General features: G+C 43.4%; 1 protein-coding gene across 7 annotated transcripts in view; it reads left to right on the top strand.

Annotated features, from left to right (window-relative positions):
• The window catches only part of LEF1 (lymphoid enhancer binding factor 1), a 71,372-nt gene extending 54,455 nt beyond the window's left edge, over positions 1 to 16,917 (top strand). For 5 of the 7 annotated variants that reach the window (XM_087736517.1, XM_087736519.1, XM_087736516.1 and 2 more), the window contains 2 exons: positions 3,234 to 3,282; positions 15,673 to 16,915. In XM_087736517.1, the coding sequence (XP_087592643.1) occupies positions 3,234 to 3,282; positions 15,673 to 15,752 (129 nt within the window). In that variant the 3' untranslated portion in view covers positions 15,753 to 16,915. Of the gene's footprint in view, positions 1 to 3,233; positions 3,283 to 3,929; positions 3,971 to 15,672 lie in introns of all 7 variants that reach the window. The other 2 variants (XM_087736522.1, XM_087736520.1) reach the window with 1 other exon arrangement.
• Positions 16,918 to 17,166: the final 249 nt, after the last annotated feature.

Here is a 17,166-nt window from a genome sequence, read left to right as displayed (position 1 = left end):
CTTATTTTATAATTAAATATCAAACAAGTGTTAATAGCACATTGCACAGCTTGCACTGCACAATTATACTATTGTGCTTACAATGAGCTGTCAGTGTAGTCATATGTTATGTTACGAAACTTGCAAGCTGCAATCCTGAGAGACTGATCCTAGCCTGAGATCTGGGCTCCTTTCCGTCCCCCAGTCAGCTGTGACATTATTTACTGTGATAGGAAGCATACATGCCACATCTGGCTCAGTTTTTCATCTGTATTAGGTGGACAGTAGTATTCCTCTACTTCAGTGATGTCTTGTGGACATGTATGAGGCACCTAAATACAGTGTTAACAGAGACTGTAGAAGTACCCCACATTTCCAATCCAGCACAGCTACTGTTCAGCTTAAACAAAATTTTCATTGTAAGCTAGAGTCTCTTAGGGAGGCCTTTGGCACGGAAGGCATTGACACAGAAACTACGTGATCAACTCCGAAGCAAGTGCCTTGGTCTTGCTGACATCCATGCCCAGTTTTGTAAGCACAGGCACTACTGTAAGCCCTGGCAGCTTGGTTCTGCCTGTTTTATACGGTCATCTTTCCTAGCAGATGAGCTGTCGTGACCTTATGCAGGTAGGGTTTATTTCCAGTCACCAGACCGTGTCAACAGAGCTGTCTTGAAATATGCTTGGGAACAACTAGGGCCTTAGTGATATGCTCCCTGAAAACAAGGGGATTTCAATTGTCTTGAACTTACTTTCTGGAAAATCAAACCACTTTGGAGCCTTGTTGGCTCACGCTTACTGGATGTCAGCCTTCAAGATTGTCCTGTGATGCTCGGTCATGGTGACTTTGAGAACCTGACGTGTTTTGCCACAGCCTACTGCCACACAGCACAAGCAGCGGACCTGCGGTTTCTTAAATGCCTTGATAGACATTTGGAGTGTGTAAGATGGCACGTATGAATTCTCCCTTTGATGTGCTTCCAACCTACATCCTGTGTGGAAGTATATCTCTGGCATACCCCAGTCCTGTGTGTTACAATGGAGAACTCTGCTAGCTTCCTCTTGCAGTCCTCCTCTCTGCCTCTCCAGGAATGCACACGCTTGGCGCAGGGGTGGTGAGAAGGTGGTCACAGTAGATCAGTTTATCACTGAAACCTTTTCAGGTATATGTCTCTTTTTTTTTTTTTTTTTTCTTTTTTCTCTTCATTTTTTCGAACTTGAGCAGTCAAAAAAAAGAAATTGTATTCATTTAGCACAGATATTACTGCACTATTTTGAAAGCTGGAAGTGACTGAGGGGTGACTCTTCTGTTTCACGTGGCTGAATTTCACAATACAGTACAATTAAAAATATGTACTGCTTGGTTTTAATTCTTCTGGTTTTGTTTGCCTGTTTATTCAAGATTTCGGAAATTTCAAGAAAATGTTAATCATTACTATTCAACTGTTGACAATATCTGTGTGCTTTTTATTATGTTTTTATTACTGACACCCAAAGTAGTCCTGCAAAGTTGTGTGATAGTCACGAGGAGCACAGTGGTTTTCATAATGTGGTAATGTCTGTGTGTGCTGGAGTTGTTAGAAACTACCTCATTTGGGAACGCTGACAACTAGTTTTCAGCCCAGCCTTTTCCTTCTGTTCCTCCACTTCTGGTATCTCATAGATGGATGGCAGATCAGCCTTCAGTATGTTTTAGCCCTTGAAGCCAGTCTGCCATAGAGAATAAAACGTAATTTTCCTCGCATGATTTTTCCATGTTAACATCTGCAGTAATGCAGCAGTATTGCCTTGGTGCCTAAGTGACAAAGCATATCACCGTGAATTTCCCAGAGCCCTTGAAATCTGCTTTCCAACGTCTAGTCTTGGTCCCGTATTTGGGAGCTCGCTCACAAGGCATTGCTCAGCCCTGTTGCCAGCCTCAGGATAAATAAGGACAGGAGCTTAAGAGTCAGGCAGGCCCACACTGTCAGAGCAGACTGGAGACTACTTAAATTCATCTACCGTAGCTTCACCGTAGGCTGTATTTGGGGCCCTCGCTTGCTGTCCATCAGTGAGCGCTGCTGTGGTTTGAGGTGGTGTCTCACATCACCTGCTGTCCATCCCGTTGCCCTCCACCTCAGCCCTTCCAGTTTGTGGCCACTGTGCGTGGCATGGTCTATGCTGGGACATGCGTTGATGGCTGCCAACCGTGCTGAGTGGGGTAACCTCTGGCTGGGGGGCAGAGGGATGGACAGCAGGCTGCAGTCCTGCTTACAGCAACTGCACCAAGGTTTGCCAGAGCTCATCTGTTAGAGCCTGTCCCGGCAGCTTGAAGGCTTCTTTAAAACATAAATGGATATGACTACTTTTTTTTTTTTTTAAAAAAAACAACAAAAAAAAGCTTTGACAATACAGGACAATAAAGAGAAGTCACATGGAGGAATATCAAAGTGGTAATTAGGGTGATGCAAGATGACTGAGGTTTAAAATTGTGGGTCCAAGCTGACCTTTTGTTTCCTGAAAGACTCTGCGAACCGGGAGCTCCGGCCTTTTCCATAGATGGGGGTGCAGGAGAAGGCTGAGTGTGTGGGTTGGCGCGATGAGCCTGCGCCGGCACGCTGGTGCCAGTGTGGTGTCCAAGAAAGACAGCTGCCAGGCTTCCATTTCTGTCCTGCACCTCAGTCACGTTAAGGGTGCTCCGCTGTACAGCAGCCTGCTGTTTGCTTATTGCATAGCGTGTTCCCCAGGCACAGCCGTACGAGACTTGGCTTTTGTTAAGGTACGAGTGTTATCAGAACAGTTTTAGTTGGCTGGTTTGCACCCTGGGGACAAGTGATGGTCGTCCTAGGTACTTTCAACACCCTGTCTGCTGTTGCCATGTATGACAGTGTAAGTATCTGAATGAGTGAAGAGTTCTTGTAAGAGCCATAAATTATTATATCAACGTATGTGTCATCAGATTATTAAGCGTGAGAAGTCTTTTAGATGCTTGCGGCTGCCAGCATTAGTTGAAAAACTGCCAGAAGTTGTAATTCCATGTGGATATAAAAATGTGTATTGCTCATGTGCTTATTTCTCCGTAGATGCTGAGAGCAAACCTTGTTACCATTGAAGCAGTTGGAAGTGGGTCAGAAAAGGTTTTAGCTACCCCAAAAACAATTGTTTGTTTTCCTTCCTCAGCGTCCACGTGGCTTTTCTTTCTATGCTGTGAGGTGGGGGAGTGACAAAAAAAAGTTCTGTGCATGTAACGGTATAGCAAAATTTCCTGTTTTTCAGGGGAAGAAAAAGAAGAGGAAGAGAGAAAAATTGCAGGAATCATCATCAGGTAGGCCATGATCAACTCTTACTTAGCGTTCACCTCAGGTATATTTTAGAAACCAGGGCTTGCGCTATTTAATTTTTACATCCTTTTCTCTAACGCTTGCTTCTAATGGATGTTTTGAGATACTTCACTTTGAATGCAAGCTTGTGAAAATGCACACAATACGTCTCCTTTCCTTTACGCCTTTCCGTGCAGCAGTCCTGACGGCATCAACATCTTTGGCTGAACTTGCGCATTGCTGCAATCACTGTCCTGCTTCACCTTTGCTTTTCTCCTCAATCAATGTTGTATCATCCTTAACTATGTCTCAAATGCTGTGTGGGATTATTGGACACTGGAAACTTTGCACTGACCTTTTTGTAGCTACTGTGTTTTTATTGCTGTATTTTACATTTCTGTGTACACTAACAGCTGCCTAGTAGGTTGGCTAAAAGCATCAGTGAGGTCTCCTCTTTGCCTGTAAAATATATACAAAGAAACACCCTGTTTTCCCCAACAAAAATGGCTGGTATAAGAACCATAAAAAAACCAAACAACAAAACCAAAAAACACGCCAAAAAAATCCATGTAATACTGTAGCAAACAAACTTATTTGGAATGTGCAAAAACTCTGTAACAGAAATTTGTTAAAGGAAAACAATCTTCTACAGGTACAGGCCCCAGAATGACAGCTGCCTACATCTGAAGCATGGTAAGAACATCTCTAAAGCTTTCCTGATGATAAAACTGAATTGTAAAATAAGCTTTCTTATAAATTTTATGCAATAATATGAATTTAGCAAAAATTGCAGAAGTATCATATCCCAAAGCTAACGTTACTTTGACTACTGATGGTTTTTATACCGGCTATCTACTAGGTGTTCACCATTTCACTTCTTAACCTTAATATTTTCAAATTGACCATACCTCACTGACGCGCTGCAAGTCTGCCTGTGAAGCACAGGGATGGGTTTATTAAGCAGTGCAAACCCTCCCAGCCAGCAGACTGTCACAGTTCATAAAAGCAGGTTAGACGCTGGCTTCAGAGTACATTTTATGTGCTGACATCTACAAGATGCTGGCTGGCTGGGTACACTTTTTAAAAATTTATTCACCTGTATACTAACAAAACATCTGCTAAGAAAATGGGAATATTTGAGTTATACGGAGAATTTCTCCCTCAACCGTAGAGTGGTATTTCATGTGTGGTGTGGGTTGGTTTTTTTGTTGTTGTCGTATTTCCAGCCTGTGTTTTCTCTCCTCATATCATTTCATCTGTACTGAAGGTGGAATGACTAGTGATTACACATATCCAATAACACCATTTAGTCCGCTTGTGAGTGCACACAGTGCCACAGTGAGATCCTCATTTCTCAGTGTTTGTGTTGGAAGGCAAGTCTTTCCCTTCCGCTCAGTGTGATACGTTTTCTAGTAGGAATGGCATTCATTTGACATAATAGTTGCTTCTACACGGTCTAATTAACCCAGACTGCTCTCGGGAGATCCCTGAGAATTCCAGGAACCGTGAAAAAAAAAAATAATACTTTGCAAGCTCACCTATGCCTTATAGCAGAAATGGGCTCTTTATCCCCTCTCCCTCTGCCTTGTTTGGCCACCTGATCCCCTTGGCACTCGGAGCGGTCAGCAAAGCGGCCTCCTGTTGGCCCCCTGCTCTGCTTGGACTTCCAGCCGGAGAAAGCCACATTAAGTTTGCTCTGTGCAGTGTGTCCGTGGTCAGTCTTTCCGCATGATTCAAGCCTCTTCTGTAGTTACGCCGCTATGCTGGTTAGTCTGAACTTGGTTGTGTTTAAGACTTTGGGTTTTTTGTTTTTAAAGCTGAAGTAAAGTGAAAAGGCAAAATGCCTGCTCTTTTTTTCTTCCTGCTAAGCAAAAGTTTTTCAGGCAAGCAGACAGTCTTGCCCTTTGCAATATGCCTGAGTCATGCTGATTTTAGATGTGGATTGCAGCATTTGGGTTCTGTAGCCTACACAACAAATGTAGCTGTAAAGTATCGTTAGTTACAGTGACTGCCATAAATATTATACCTATTAAAAAAAAAAAAAAAAAGGCAAGTGCTTTAACCTTGAATTTTATGATTGATATTTCAGCTTAGTTGCCCAGGTCCATGATTGTTGTGAGTATTTTTCCCTTTGATGTTAACACAGTACCAGTAAGCAAAACACACATAGCTTTATCTGAACTGACACAGAGCACCCGGTAAGGATCGGAATACAACGAAGGTTCAAGTGACAGTTAAAAAACAGGGGGATATTTGGTCTCTTTAATGCCTTACAATCCACGGATGACGCCTTGCCTACACCGAACTACTTTTGTTGGAGTTTCTCTGTTTGCATTTTCCATAGTAGAGGATGAGTTGAAATAGAAGAGGATGAGCGTTCTGAGTGTGGGTTTTCTCTCTTTCCCTTTTACCTCTACACCCCTTCCTTCCTTCCTCCCTTCCCCTTAAGCTCTGTAATGGTGTGGGAACTGTTGGTAATACCTGCCTCTGTCCTCGTGCAATTTATAACACGGAGTATGAGAACAGTAGGTGTCTTCTTCCACTGAAGGGGGAGTGTGCTGTTGACTCCATATATGCACATGTAGGCAGCCTCACTAAACGTTGCGTGCCAAATGAATGCTCTCCACTGGAGACGTACAGATGTGCTCTAGCTGGAAGTAAATGTGCAGAATGATTTAGGGAACCTGAATCAGCCAGACTTCAAAGTAAACTTCTGAAGGTTAAGACTCTTGCCCTTTGCAAGCCTAATCCAAAGAATGTTTTGCCCACAAGCATAATATCTTACCAGGCCCACAGGAGAGCTGTTGTCGTCTTTACTGGATGGAGATGATAAGTTTGGGAATGCCTTTCAGTGAGTGCCGCAAAGAGCTCTTGAAGACAGGAAAACACTAGCTTTCCTACTCGTACGGATGGTGCAAGGAAGAGGGGGAAGGAGGGTGGGAGGTCTGGGAAGAAGACAAGCGTTCTGTTATCTGAGAAGAATCAGAAATGAGTAGGTGGCAAGACCAAAGAAAGAATCTCGAGATCAGCCAGGGCTGTAATTACGATGATGTAAGTGAGAAGGATGAAATGGTGGGAGGGTTGTGTGGTGGGATGTTCAGAGGAAAGTAACGGAAGAGACATGCAAACAGAAATGATTTAAGATACTGTGAAAGTTTTGGGTGTGGTTTTTTTTTGTCCGTGAACACTGATAGCACATAACTGATTTTTAAGGTGGACCTCCAGCCTGCTTTTTGGCTTGGACGTCACTTGAGCAGTGAGGTCAAGGTGGTAGTGTTAAGTTGCTCCTCTTCCCGGGGTTGTACACAGCAGCAGACTTCACTGCTTAGGATTTAGCTGAGTTCTGCGATCTCCTCCAGCCTGCTGAACAGCCAATTTGTAAAACACTTGAATATTAGAGTGCTTTAGGAATGCTGTGACCTGGCGCTCCAGTCATTGCTAAATTATCCTGGGGTACTCCAAAGCATGTCGCCATTCCTTAAGAGTTGTGGAACTGTCCCCAAGCAGGATTTTGTTTTCAGTTGGCATGGCCCAACAAAATGTTTGAAATAACTGTTATTTGTTGAAGAAATAACTTGTGTTTATTCACTCCTTTTGAAATCAACCAAGAGTGGTGTCAGACCTAATAATGCTAAAAATGAGTTTGGGAGAGGCCAGAAGGGAAGGGGAAATGAGGAAAGCTAAGATTAAGGACAATGTAGAGGTCATCTGTTGAGCACCTTTCAGAAAGGTGGGTGTTTTCTTGTTACTTTAAGCACAACCTTCTAGAAGACTTGAAAATGGGAGCAATTCTGTGTCGGAAGTGGAGATTCCTGATTTCCTATCCAATTTGACTTTTGGAAGGAAAAGAAGCTGATTTGTAGCATCTCATGAGTATTTTTAAATCAGCAAGGAAATAGAAGGGTACTAACAAAAATTCCTCCTGATCGTTCCGCAACATGGAAATAGTTAACTTCTTATGACTTGCTATGTACGGTAATTGTAAAAGGCACATCATTTGACATATGGCAGGATGCAATTGGGAAGTCCTCACAAGCTACATCATTTAACATTGTGTTTTGGCATATCTTCAAGGGCTAAGAAGAGTGATAGAGAAGCTTAATAAACATTTGAAAACCTGTGAGAAGTGTATTTGTGGCTTGCAAAATTCCATGACAATTAGCATTTAGATTAGCCAAGCTTTCAAAAATGAGAAAACTTGACTAATACTGATTTACAATCAGAAGCACTTAAAAGGATCAGATTAAGACTGTGTAACTTTAAACAATGAATTATCTATAACGTTTCAAACTTCCTACATGGAAATTAGAGCCAAATTTCAGTGCAGAAGTGATTTTTGGATAGTGTTGTAACAAACAATTTATGACTGGATTATCTTTCCCTTATTCCTTAGAAATAAAATGGAGTGAGGCTGTGTAAGCAGACTATAAAGGGGACCAATCTACAGCCAGAATACTGTGGAAAAGAACCGCCTGATGACTGTGGTCACGGTTGACCATGGGTTTCTGGCCAGCATGCTAGGAAGGCAATGCAAAGAGGATGTGGTCCTTTGCTCTCGGAGGCGCATGTTTGCCAACCTGGCTTGTCCAGCGCTCTTGAAATTGCAGCTGGAGTAGCTGAAAATGAAGCAAACGCTCCACCCCTTTCCATACCCCTTGACTGCTCAGAAGCTTTAAACAGAGCCTGGAGGATGTGTGCAGAAGTTCGTGTGCGTGAGAATTTGTGTGGTGATGGCGGCGCAGAGACATGTCCTGGTTTGCTTTAAAAATTGTGTCCTGTGTGACCCATGTTTCCCTGTTCCCTGGTTTCCCTATGAACGGTGGCCTTCAGCATAGGCAAGAAGGACAGAATGAACAGAAGAGAATTTGCTGGATTGAAACATTTATATTATTGAATACTTTGGTTAACTTCAGCCTTTTTCAGGTAGGCGTAGAAATTTCCAAAGTCAAGGAGTACAGCCCTCGGACAGATCCCCTCCTGCAACTTAATTCTGACCTGACATTGATCTTGCTGGGCTGAAAGATAGAAAACCTCCTCTCTTTCAGGCTCTCTGACATCAAGAAAAACGTCAGAAGAGCAGACCTGAAGAAAAGCTGCCTGCTGTTTCGGTGGCGGGTACAGCAGGGCACTGACACCTGCTGGGAGAGAGGCGGCAGGGCAGAGCCAGTTCCCCGTTGCCCTTTACAGCCTGGCGGAGGAGCCTTGTGCAGTGCAGGAGGGAAGGGTATAAAAGCTGGTTTGGGTGCAATCAGAGGCTGTGGGAGGGACAAGGGTAAGGCAGGGTAGGGGCCCAGCATAGGTTTTCTAAATAAAAAACCAGCAGAATACTTTCAACTAGACAATCAGCATCAATATGGGATTAGAGAAACAAGAAAATTTTTTTACGTATTTACAAAACAGTTTTTGCAATCAAAGGGTGTAGCCCGGTCAGCTGTGAAGCTGACCTTCAGCGTTTCATGTTTTAAACTGACACTGACAAAGGGCAAAAGTAGTTAATTCAGCAGGTGAATGTCTAGAACCTGTTTATTTTGTCAGAGATGCTGGAGTTGCAGGTGCTGCTGTGAAGTTCGAGGTGCCTGATGAAGTTTCAACTCAGCCACATTTACAAGTGATTAAAAAAACCCTGTATCGTTTCACTTCTGAGGTGTTCACCGTAGGCGGCTTGGGCTAGAACGAAGGAACAGTGGGACCACTATTGTTCTAACCCTTCCTGTGGGATAGGGTGGGGACAGGGAGTTGACAGCTGGTGTACCATTCTTCTCTGGATGAAAACGGTGTATTTTAGTGCATTTAGTAAACTTGCCACCAGATTGAGAATTCTGAGGTCATGAGAAAAACTCTGTAGAAACAAACTGTTTCACAATGACAATGTAAGGCTTTGAAATGTGGTTTCATTCCCAATTGGAAGAAAACCTCAGCATTTTAGTGTTCATCTCAGGTCTGTATTGCATTTTTGCTTTTTTACCGTATTTACATGAAGAAATTGATACTGTATTCCTGAACAGCTAGAAAGCAAGTTGTTAGGACATTGTCAAAGTCTTTCCCACTTGTTTCTGGAGACTAAGCTTGGGTGAAATTTGTCCTCTCATTTCAACAGAATTGTATTCAAATGCAGTTCTGTCAAAGCTTAGCAAACTCTAGCACTGAGTTTTGTTTCTGGCGGCCTCTGACTTTTAGAGATTATGATTGGATTGAAGAGGTCTTCTGATGTACATGAATGCAAAACCAGCCATCCCGAAGACAAAAAAAAAACCCAACAAAACCAAAAAGCCTAAATTTGATGTTGCAAAAGTCACTGCTAATAGAGCCAACCCGCTCATACCAGTCAGTTCCTTAATCCTCTACTTCAAGACTTTTTATGCAAGTCATCTTTTAAATCTCTGGTCCTTTACCTGGTTGTTAAGACTGTACCATATAAACAATTTTGGAAGTGTGCGGATTGGAAAGCTGTACAAGGAAGGGAGCTCACAGCAGGGCCAGCTGAAGCATCGCTGTCCAGCCAGTTAAACGTGAGACTGGCAGCCAGTTAGGCAGTATGGGTTGCAGTCTGACCTTCCAGGACACCAGCTTTCTGCTGCTGGTTCCAGCGGTAGGAGCAAACGTTGGAAGCATTTGTGCAGAGAAGGTGTCATTGGCACTGGGGTGTAGGGTGTCAGCAGGGTTAGATGCAACGGAGGGAAATGGTACCAGCGACCATCTCTCTGAATCAGTGTTCTTGCCACAGGCATCCGTAGAGCGGGATCAGGGGGTAAGAGAACTAAGGAGGCTTAACTGAGCAGAGAGACATAATTTCTGAAGTTGCTTCCTCCTTGCAAAAATAAGATACGTTTCCTCATTAAGTTGCATCAGAATTAAACTCGGGAGTTTTGAGTCCCCTATCTGTCATCTCGTGGATACCTGAAAATGCACGAGGTAAAATGTTACTGCCAAAATAACTACATATAATTAGTTTTATGGTGTGTGCATTTGCCTTGACACTAGGTGAAACTACGTTTTGATGAATAGTTGGGTTTCTCCCGTATGTGTGCCTTTTGAGGTACATAACAGGAGGCTTGTGTATTTTGGACCAGTCGAGATTTTCTGCTGAGATGACTTAATTGCATCAAAGTGAAGCTGATGTGCTGGTGAAGTGAAGCTGTCTTACACTGGTAGTGTGGCTCTGTGGCTGGCTGTGTGTAGAAGAGCTGATGAAGCTCAAGAAGATACTCAGGTTACATCTGACTTACCTTTGGTTGCATGAAAGCAACTGTTTAAATTATTCCATGTATTAGAAGATTTAAATGTTGAGATTGTCTTTCAAAGTGCCGTGTAAATTCTAACCTATGTTTAATTGTGGCAGAAAAGATGATCTACAAAGGAAACTACCTGTGTTATTTCTTTCTTTTGAAAGAATTTTCACTTACTACTTTACCAGTACCTCATGTCTTTTCTGTTACAGCAGGTGAAAACTGAAGTAGCAATTTCAGTGCCCCTAGAACTGATGCATTTCTTCACAGCTCTCAGTCTATAAAATATATAATTTAAAAAATAGTCTTCTGAATATTTATTATATGCCATAAAGATACAAAAGGGGGACAAGCCTATTTCTTCCTCCCTTGCAGATCACTTTTAGTATATTATTCCTCTTTAAGAAGCTGCTAGAGGTGGCTGTCTAGAGGTAATCTGTTTTTTATTATAAACGTGGAACCTCTCTCCCCTCCCACCCCCAACAGGAAAAACACGTCCTGGGTCTTCCAGTAGGATCATTTTAAAGATTGTAGCTCAGTGATAGAGCTTCTAGTTTCATGCTGCCTACGCTGGGGGCTTTTGATAAGAGCCGCACCTGCTTTGGCATCGCTGACTTCGGCTGCGCAAAGCGGGATCCCTAAAACACCTGGGCGTTTCCCCTGCTGCCACTAACCTGCTCTAGAAGAGCGCTCTGACTCGTGGAGCAGAGGGCATTCCTGCTGTTCACTTAATGCATCTAGCTTAGGCCAAACTCAGAGGAGAGACGTTAGGACTCCAGACTCCACCTGTAGCCAATGGAGAGGTATCTTCAGGGGTAGTTACTTCAGGGCATCTAAAACACTAGTGGATAATTTGTTACTGGTCTCCAGTCACAGTTACCAGCCATGGGCTGAGGCTAAGGGTAGGAAGGGGGGGAAAAAAACCCCAAGAAAAACTTACTACTGACATAACTTCAACATGGCAGTATCTGTTACAGTTTTAGGGTACAATTTTATGTAATTTATTTGGCAACAATGGCAGCTTAAAAGGTTTCCTCTGCTGCCTGCTGGTATCCAGCTCTTGCAGAGAGGGCTTTTTCCCGTCTCCCGTAGGTCTCTCCATCCATGCACTGTAACAGCTTGTGGGACCCTGCAGCAAATCGGATTACTAAAATGATGGGTTTTTGTTGGGAAGTGGGTTTTTTTTTTTGTTTAGAAACAACAAAGGTTGTGAAGTGTTTGTTTTTGTTTGCCCAGAACGTTTCAAGGATCTGGTTTAGGCTACCCCGCAAACCATGGCACAGCTGGGCAGGAAGAGGAGCAGACTGCAGCGCTGGCATCTATCTGCTTGCGCCTGAAACTCCCTCCAGCTCTGCTGCTAAAGAAAATACAAAGGGGCTTCAGAAACAGCGGGAACCTTTCCGATAAATAATGACCTGGTTTTGCGTACCCAAGCTTCTGGAGTATTGGGTAAACCCTGGCAGTAAGTTGAACATGTTCGTTTTCGACTTCAAAAGAAAATGACAGTTTCAGCTGCCGGGTCCCTGAGTTTGCCACGTTGTTTGAAGTACTGGGTTAAAAGCCAGGTTTGGAGACTGCCTTTTTTTTTTTTTTTCCCCAAATACATATAACTGCTGTTATACAGTATGTATAACAACTTATACAACTTCTTACAACTGTACAGTATGTACAACAACTTATACAACTTCTTACAACTGTATGAAAACAACCTATGGTGGAGAAGGGTGTAGAAAAAAAGCACCCGGTTTAAAATTTTTACTTTCCCTTGCTTTCTGTGAGGGGTTAGCTATCTCTTTTGCTCTGTACTTACTCCTGTACCAACCCAGACACTCTTGACTTTCTTCCATAACCTCTTCCGATCAGCATGACCTGGATGAAGCTACATAATCTTCTCCCTTGTTCTAGAAAAACGGAGAGGAGTTAAAGACTAGAGGAGGAGCACAAGGCCCTTGCAGACCCACCCTTCAATCCATCTCATTCCCAAGCATGGGGAGGACTTCTGATCCCCCTCTGATGCTCCTGCCCTCAGCCATCGAGCCCAGGCTCGTTAGGAGGCTTTAGTTTTACTGTGGTGATTCCTGAAATACAGTTTTATCACTTCAGTAGTAAGTCTTTTCTTTTTACACTGAATTATTGTTGAATATTATTTCTGTTTCTTTCTCGAAGTGGATTCCCCCCCCACCCTTTCCTCCTGCAGTCAGATGTACACTGCAAATGGCACAGACAGTGCCTCCTGTTGTGGCTCAGGCTCAAGACTTCACATATGTAAAATGTGACTTGCAGCACTTTCTTTGAAGCCTAACCACAGCCAGGGAGCTGTAATTGCAGTCTTTGATTGCGCCGACTTCACTTGTGGATTGGGCTTTGCTAGGGCATGCCTCGCTTGGCAAGACTTCAGCTACAGCCCCCCAGTGAAGCCTTAGATGTGGGAAGTCTTCAGTCTCCTTAGCACATGCCTGTGGTTTCTTGAAAAGAATCCTGATTTGACCTGTTTTATATCTGTAAAGCAACACCATCATCATTCGTATTTTTTAGGTATTAGTTGGTTTATCAGCAGTAGAAGCAATTTCCAGCGTGTAGCCTTAATGTGCAGCTGGGGAAAGGCTGGGTTCTAGATGCTGTTTTCAGGACAGCTACTGTGTAATTTGCTGTACTGCAGTACTGGCTTAGAAATAACAATATTTGGGGCTTCCCTGTGCCTGTCCCCTTGTGGCATTACAGTAGTATCTGCAGCCCCTCTTTTGGAGCAGGGGCTATGGAAAGGAGGCAGGCGCTGCGAAAGCGGCGTTTGGATCGAGAAAGAAGCGATGGCCGCTGCTTGAAAAAGCTGAGGGCCAGAGCAAGGCCGCGGTCGTTATTTTAACCTCCTGACTTCAAAGACAGCTTGCTGGTAAGGGAAGGGGGGAGGAGGCAGGGAACCATCTCAACAGAAGAGCATTTCATTTCCTTCAGTGAAGTAGACATTCCTGGCTGCTAATGGGGAGTAGCTCTGAATCACAGCGCTTGTATCAGACCGCTGTGAACTACTGGCCTGGCGCCTCAAGGCCATTCCTCAACAGGAAGCTGAATGTTTTCATGTAAGACTGAGAGGAAAACCTTCCCAGGAAGAGCAACCTGGACCAAACCTTTGAAAAGCCGGGATGAAAAGGCACAAAATAAATATAAAGCTGCAGGGTGCTCTCCCCAGTGTTCCTCTGCTGTTTGCTTGGCCTCTCTTTCGTGCTCCTTGGAAAGGTAGAGCCCTTCGCAGCTCTTTGATCCGCATGTGTTACGGAGCACTGTGCTACTTTATTAAAAAAAAAAAAAGGCAGGAAGCTCAGAAGGCTTTTTTTAGTTGGGCCTTGGGCTGGTTTTATGAGGAAATAGGAACTGAATTAGTCAATACAGACCACCTCTGTTGAAACCACTGGTTTGCCAGTGGACTTTCAGTTGTGCTGTTTAAGAGGCCACAGTGGCTTTAAATGTCCTTTTGTGGCTACCAGCAGCAGGTGAAAATTACTCCGTATGTATCGGGGATGGTGGTATTGGGGGGGGGGGGTGGGGGGGGGTGTCCTTCAAATTAAAGCTGTACAGGACAGTTTGATACAAATTTGTGCTTGTTCTTTCTACCTTACCTAGTCTGCAGCTAAACTTCTTCAGTGTCCTCAACCTTCCTTTCCGCTAAAATGGTGGTCAGGTGGGTGGCCTCTGATGAGGAGTCCATTTGTTTAGTAAGATTTTGGGGCCTCAGCTTGCGCTTACTAAAATGAAAGGGTCCAAAATCAGTTTTCATGGCTTTCTACCCTGGAGTACATTAACCTGTGTAACTCCTTATTCAGGAGCTGTACTCAACCAGTACGGGCAAAATGCTTTGCGTTGTAATGGCTTATACAGAAGCTGCAGCAGATGGGAGGTGGGTGCCCAGTTATGAATGGCCCTGGTTTAAATACTGCTGCTGTAATATTTGCTGATTAATTCTGCTTGTGGCTCTTACAGGCTCAAGCAGTCTATCTGTTATGATTAGTATAACAGAAGTTTGACTTGTGGTTTAAACCATTTCTTCAGAAACTTGTTCTGTCTTGCCTTGCGTGATTCAGGGTGCTGACAGTGTATCTGCTTTGTGTGACTAAGCATTTTGTGTTTCTTCTGGTAAAAATTCACTCACCTTCTCCACTGAACGGCATTCCTGTCCTAATTTTGGTCATTCTCAAAAGCCCTGCTCATTGAACCCTCTACTTGTTAGGCAGCTGAGTAGTGCCTGGAGGCCTAGAGGTTAACGTAGATTTTTCGAGATACCAATAATCCTGAGACCATTACTGGAGAGCATGTGTCTGTGGAAAACGCCTGACTCATTAGACAGTCTTTGGGTGGAGTCCTTGTTACAACCCAGTTGTCTGGGTCAGAAGGGCAGGGGTGATGGTTGAGTTCGCAATTGTGTAAGTAAGCTGATGTAACCCAGAGACCTAATGATGAAGAACTGTTCCTCTCTGGATGAGCAGTACCTATGAGGTTTCCACTGTTGGCCTTTTCACGTGCTATAAGAACACAAATCCTTCCAGGATCCTAGTGAACTTTACTGCTAGGTAAGAGGCCCATGGCTCTTACGCAACTGGAAGATGTATCCTACCCCGCTGAAGAGCAGAACGAATCCTCCCCAGTCGTGTGGATGCATGGCAGGGTCAGTGTTCACACAAGCCTCACCGACCACATTCCTCTAGCCAGCTGCTTACAGAAGACAGCATTTCTTTGCTTCTGCAGGGAGCAGAGCTTTAGGCTCTAAAGTAGGGGTTTAATTGACCTCAACCACTGTAGTACCAAAGCCTGAGGATGTCTAGTTTTGTAACAGATATCTGGGTCAAATGTTGTAGATAAATGAAATCCACTACAAAAGGGAATTACTGCTGTAATATGTTGAGTCTCTAAATAGCTTAAAAACCCACCTTTCTAGCTGGCGTGGACATCTAGTTACAATCCAAAGTACTGTCCATAAATATTCTTGCAAACTTCAAGCAAGAGCAAATAGCAATACTCTGCACATTACAAAGGCCACATTCCACTAATACAGTTGTGTCATAGAACTCTTACTCCAGCAACCCGTCACCAGCTTCTTTGAAGGATTTTTAAAAAAAAAAAAAAAGCTTCATATAGTCTTTATGTCTCTCTCTCTCTCTCCCCCCACCCTCTCTGTAGGTGGGAAAAGAAATGCTTTCTCAACTTGCAAAGCAAAGGCGGCGACACCAGGACCCCTTCTGGAGATGGAAGCTTGTTAAACCCTAGGTGTGTCCTTCATCCACACAGACCACCCCCAAGGAGTCTGTCTAGGATGTCATTCACCCTGATGTCACTGCTAGAGACACTGAATCATAAAGACAATCACTGCCAAAATCCTTCACTATCACGAGGTCCAGCCCCGATATAAATAGAGCAAATGAGCTCCTGGGTCAGCAGAGCAGCTTTTGTCTTCACTCCACCTCTGCCTTGCACTCTTAAGCCCCCGTCTCATCTGTGTCCATATCGAGTCAGCAAACAAAGTAGCGTGGCTGTCTCTGCCTGCTTCAGCCAACAGAATAACGTAGACCACAGCTGCCCCATACAACACATCGAGGAATGGAATTTGCCTGGACCAGGATGACACACTCAACCTTCTTTTTATTTAATGGTGCGACAGGATCAATTTTGGTTTTAGCTTTTTTAAGAAACTTGAATGCTTTTATATTTTAACTTTTAGTTTGTAATTTCTTTGGTGTATATTTTACTAGGTATGAGCTTTTAAACCAGTGTCAGAATACTTTTTAAATAAAAGGGGTTTTTCTTTTTTTTTTTCTGCCAGAGGAAAAACCTGTATGGAAAAAAGGTGGCTTTTTTGTTAAACTATTTGTAACAAATAGTGGCCTCTCAAGTCTATATAATACAGTGTCCTATAGAACTAAATAAATGTAACAACAGTCAGCTGGTCAGTAGACACGTCAGTCTTGCATCATCTACTCTGTAAACATAAGCAATACATCCAGCAAATCTGACTGCAGTGAGTTCTCCTCACCCATTCCCCTTCTCCTTGTAAAAAGCCCAGCACTTGAATTATTACTTCAATTGTTCTGTATTTGTATCTGTTTTTGTTAGCCTGTTAGTGGGATTTTATGCCAGTTGTTGAAATGAGCATTGATGTACCCATTTTTTAAAATAGTAAGGCACAGCCTTTGCCAAAAATACTGTCAACCGATTTTTTTTTTTTGTCATTCCAGTTTTGAGTTAATGTGCTGAGCATTTGTTTTTTAATAAAAGCTTTGTAATAAAACTAAAGTCAATTGTCTGGCTTAAAATAAATGAGAATGGCTCACGCTTGATGGCGTAGAATCCCTCAAAGGTAGAAGCAAGCCCAGGAAGGCACAGTCACTTCTAAGGCTGAAGGCTTTTGGCTCAGTCTTCCCGTGTAGGAAACGCAATGTGTCTGTTCGGCTGTTTGCTCACCTGAAGTATTAAGTCGTTTTGGAAGATTACTTTCTTTTTCTTCCTAAAAAGAGCAGAAGTCTCCTGTTTTCATACCAGGAGTAAGGAGTGGGTAGGCTCAGTGCTCCCTGATGCCTCTCCGTTAGATTTGGCCCAAGTGGAAGTACCCGGGTCCGTGATCCCTCCCTTTATCTTCAGTTTCCTATTAAAATCTTAGTGACCGCAGCAGTGGTTTTA

Source organism: Nipponia nippon, unplaced genomic scaffold (assembly GCF_047370975.1).
Source record: "Nipponia nippon isolate SJK-2023a ecotype South Korea unplaced genomic scaffold, ASM4737097v1 scaffold_6, whole genome shotgun sequence".
NCBI classification, from domain to species: Eukaryota; Metazoa; Chordata; class Aves; order Pelecaniformes; family Threskiornithidae; genus Nipponia; species Nipponia nippon.
Note: the sequence above shows the minus strand (reverse complement) of the source record. Positions and strands in the feature narration are given on the sequence as shown.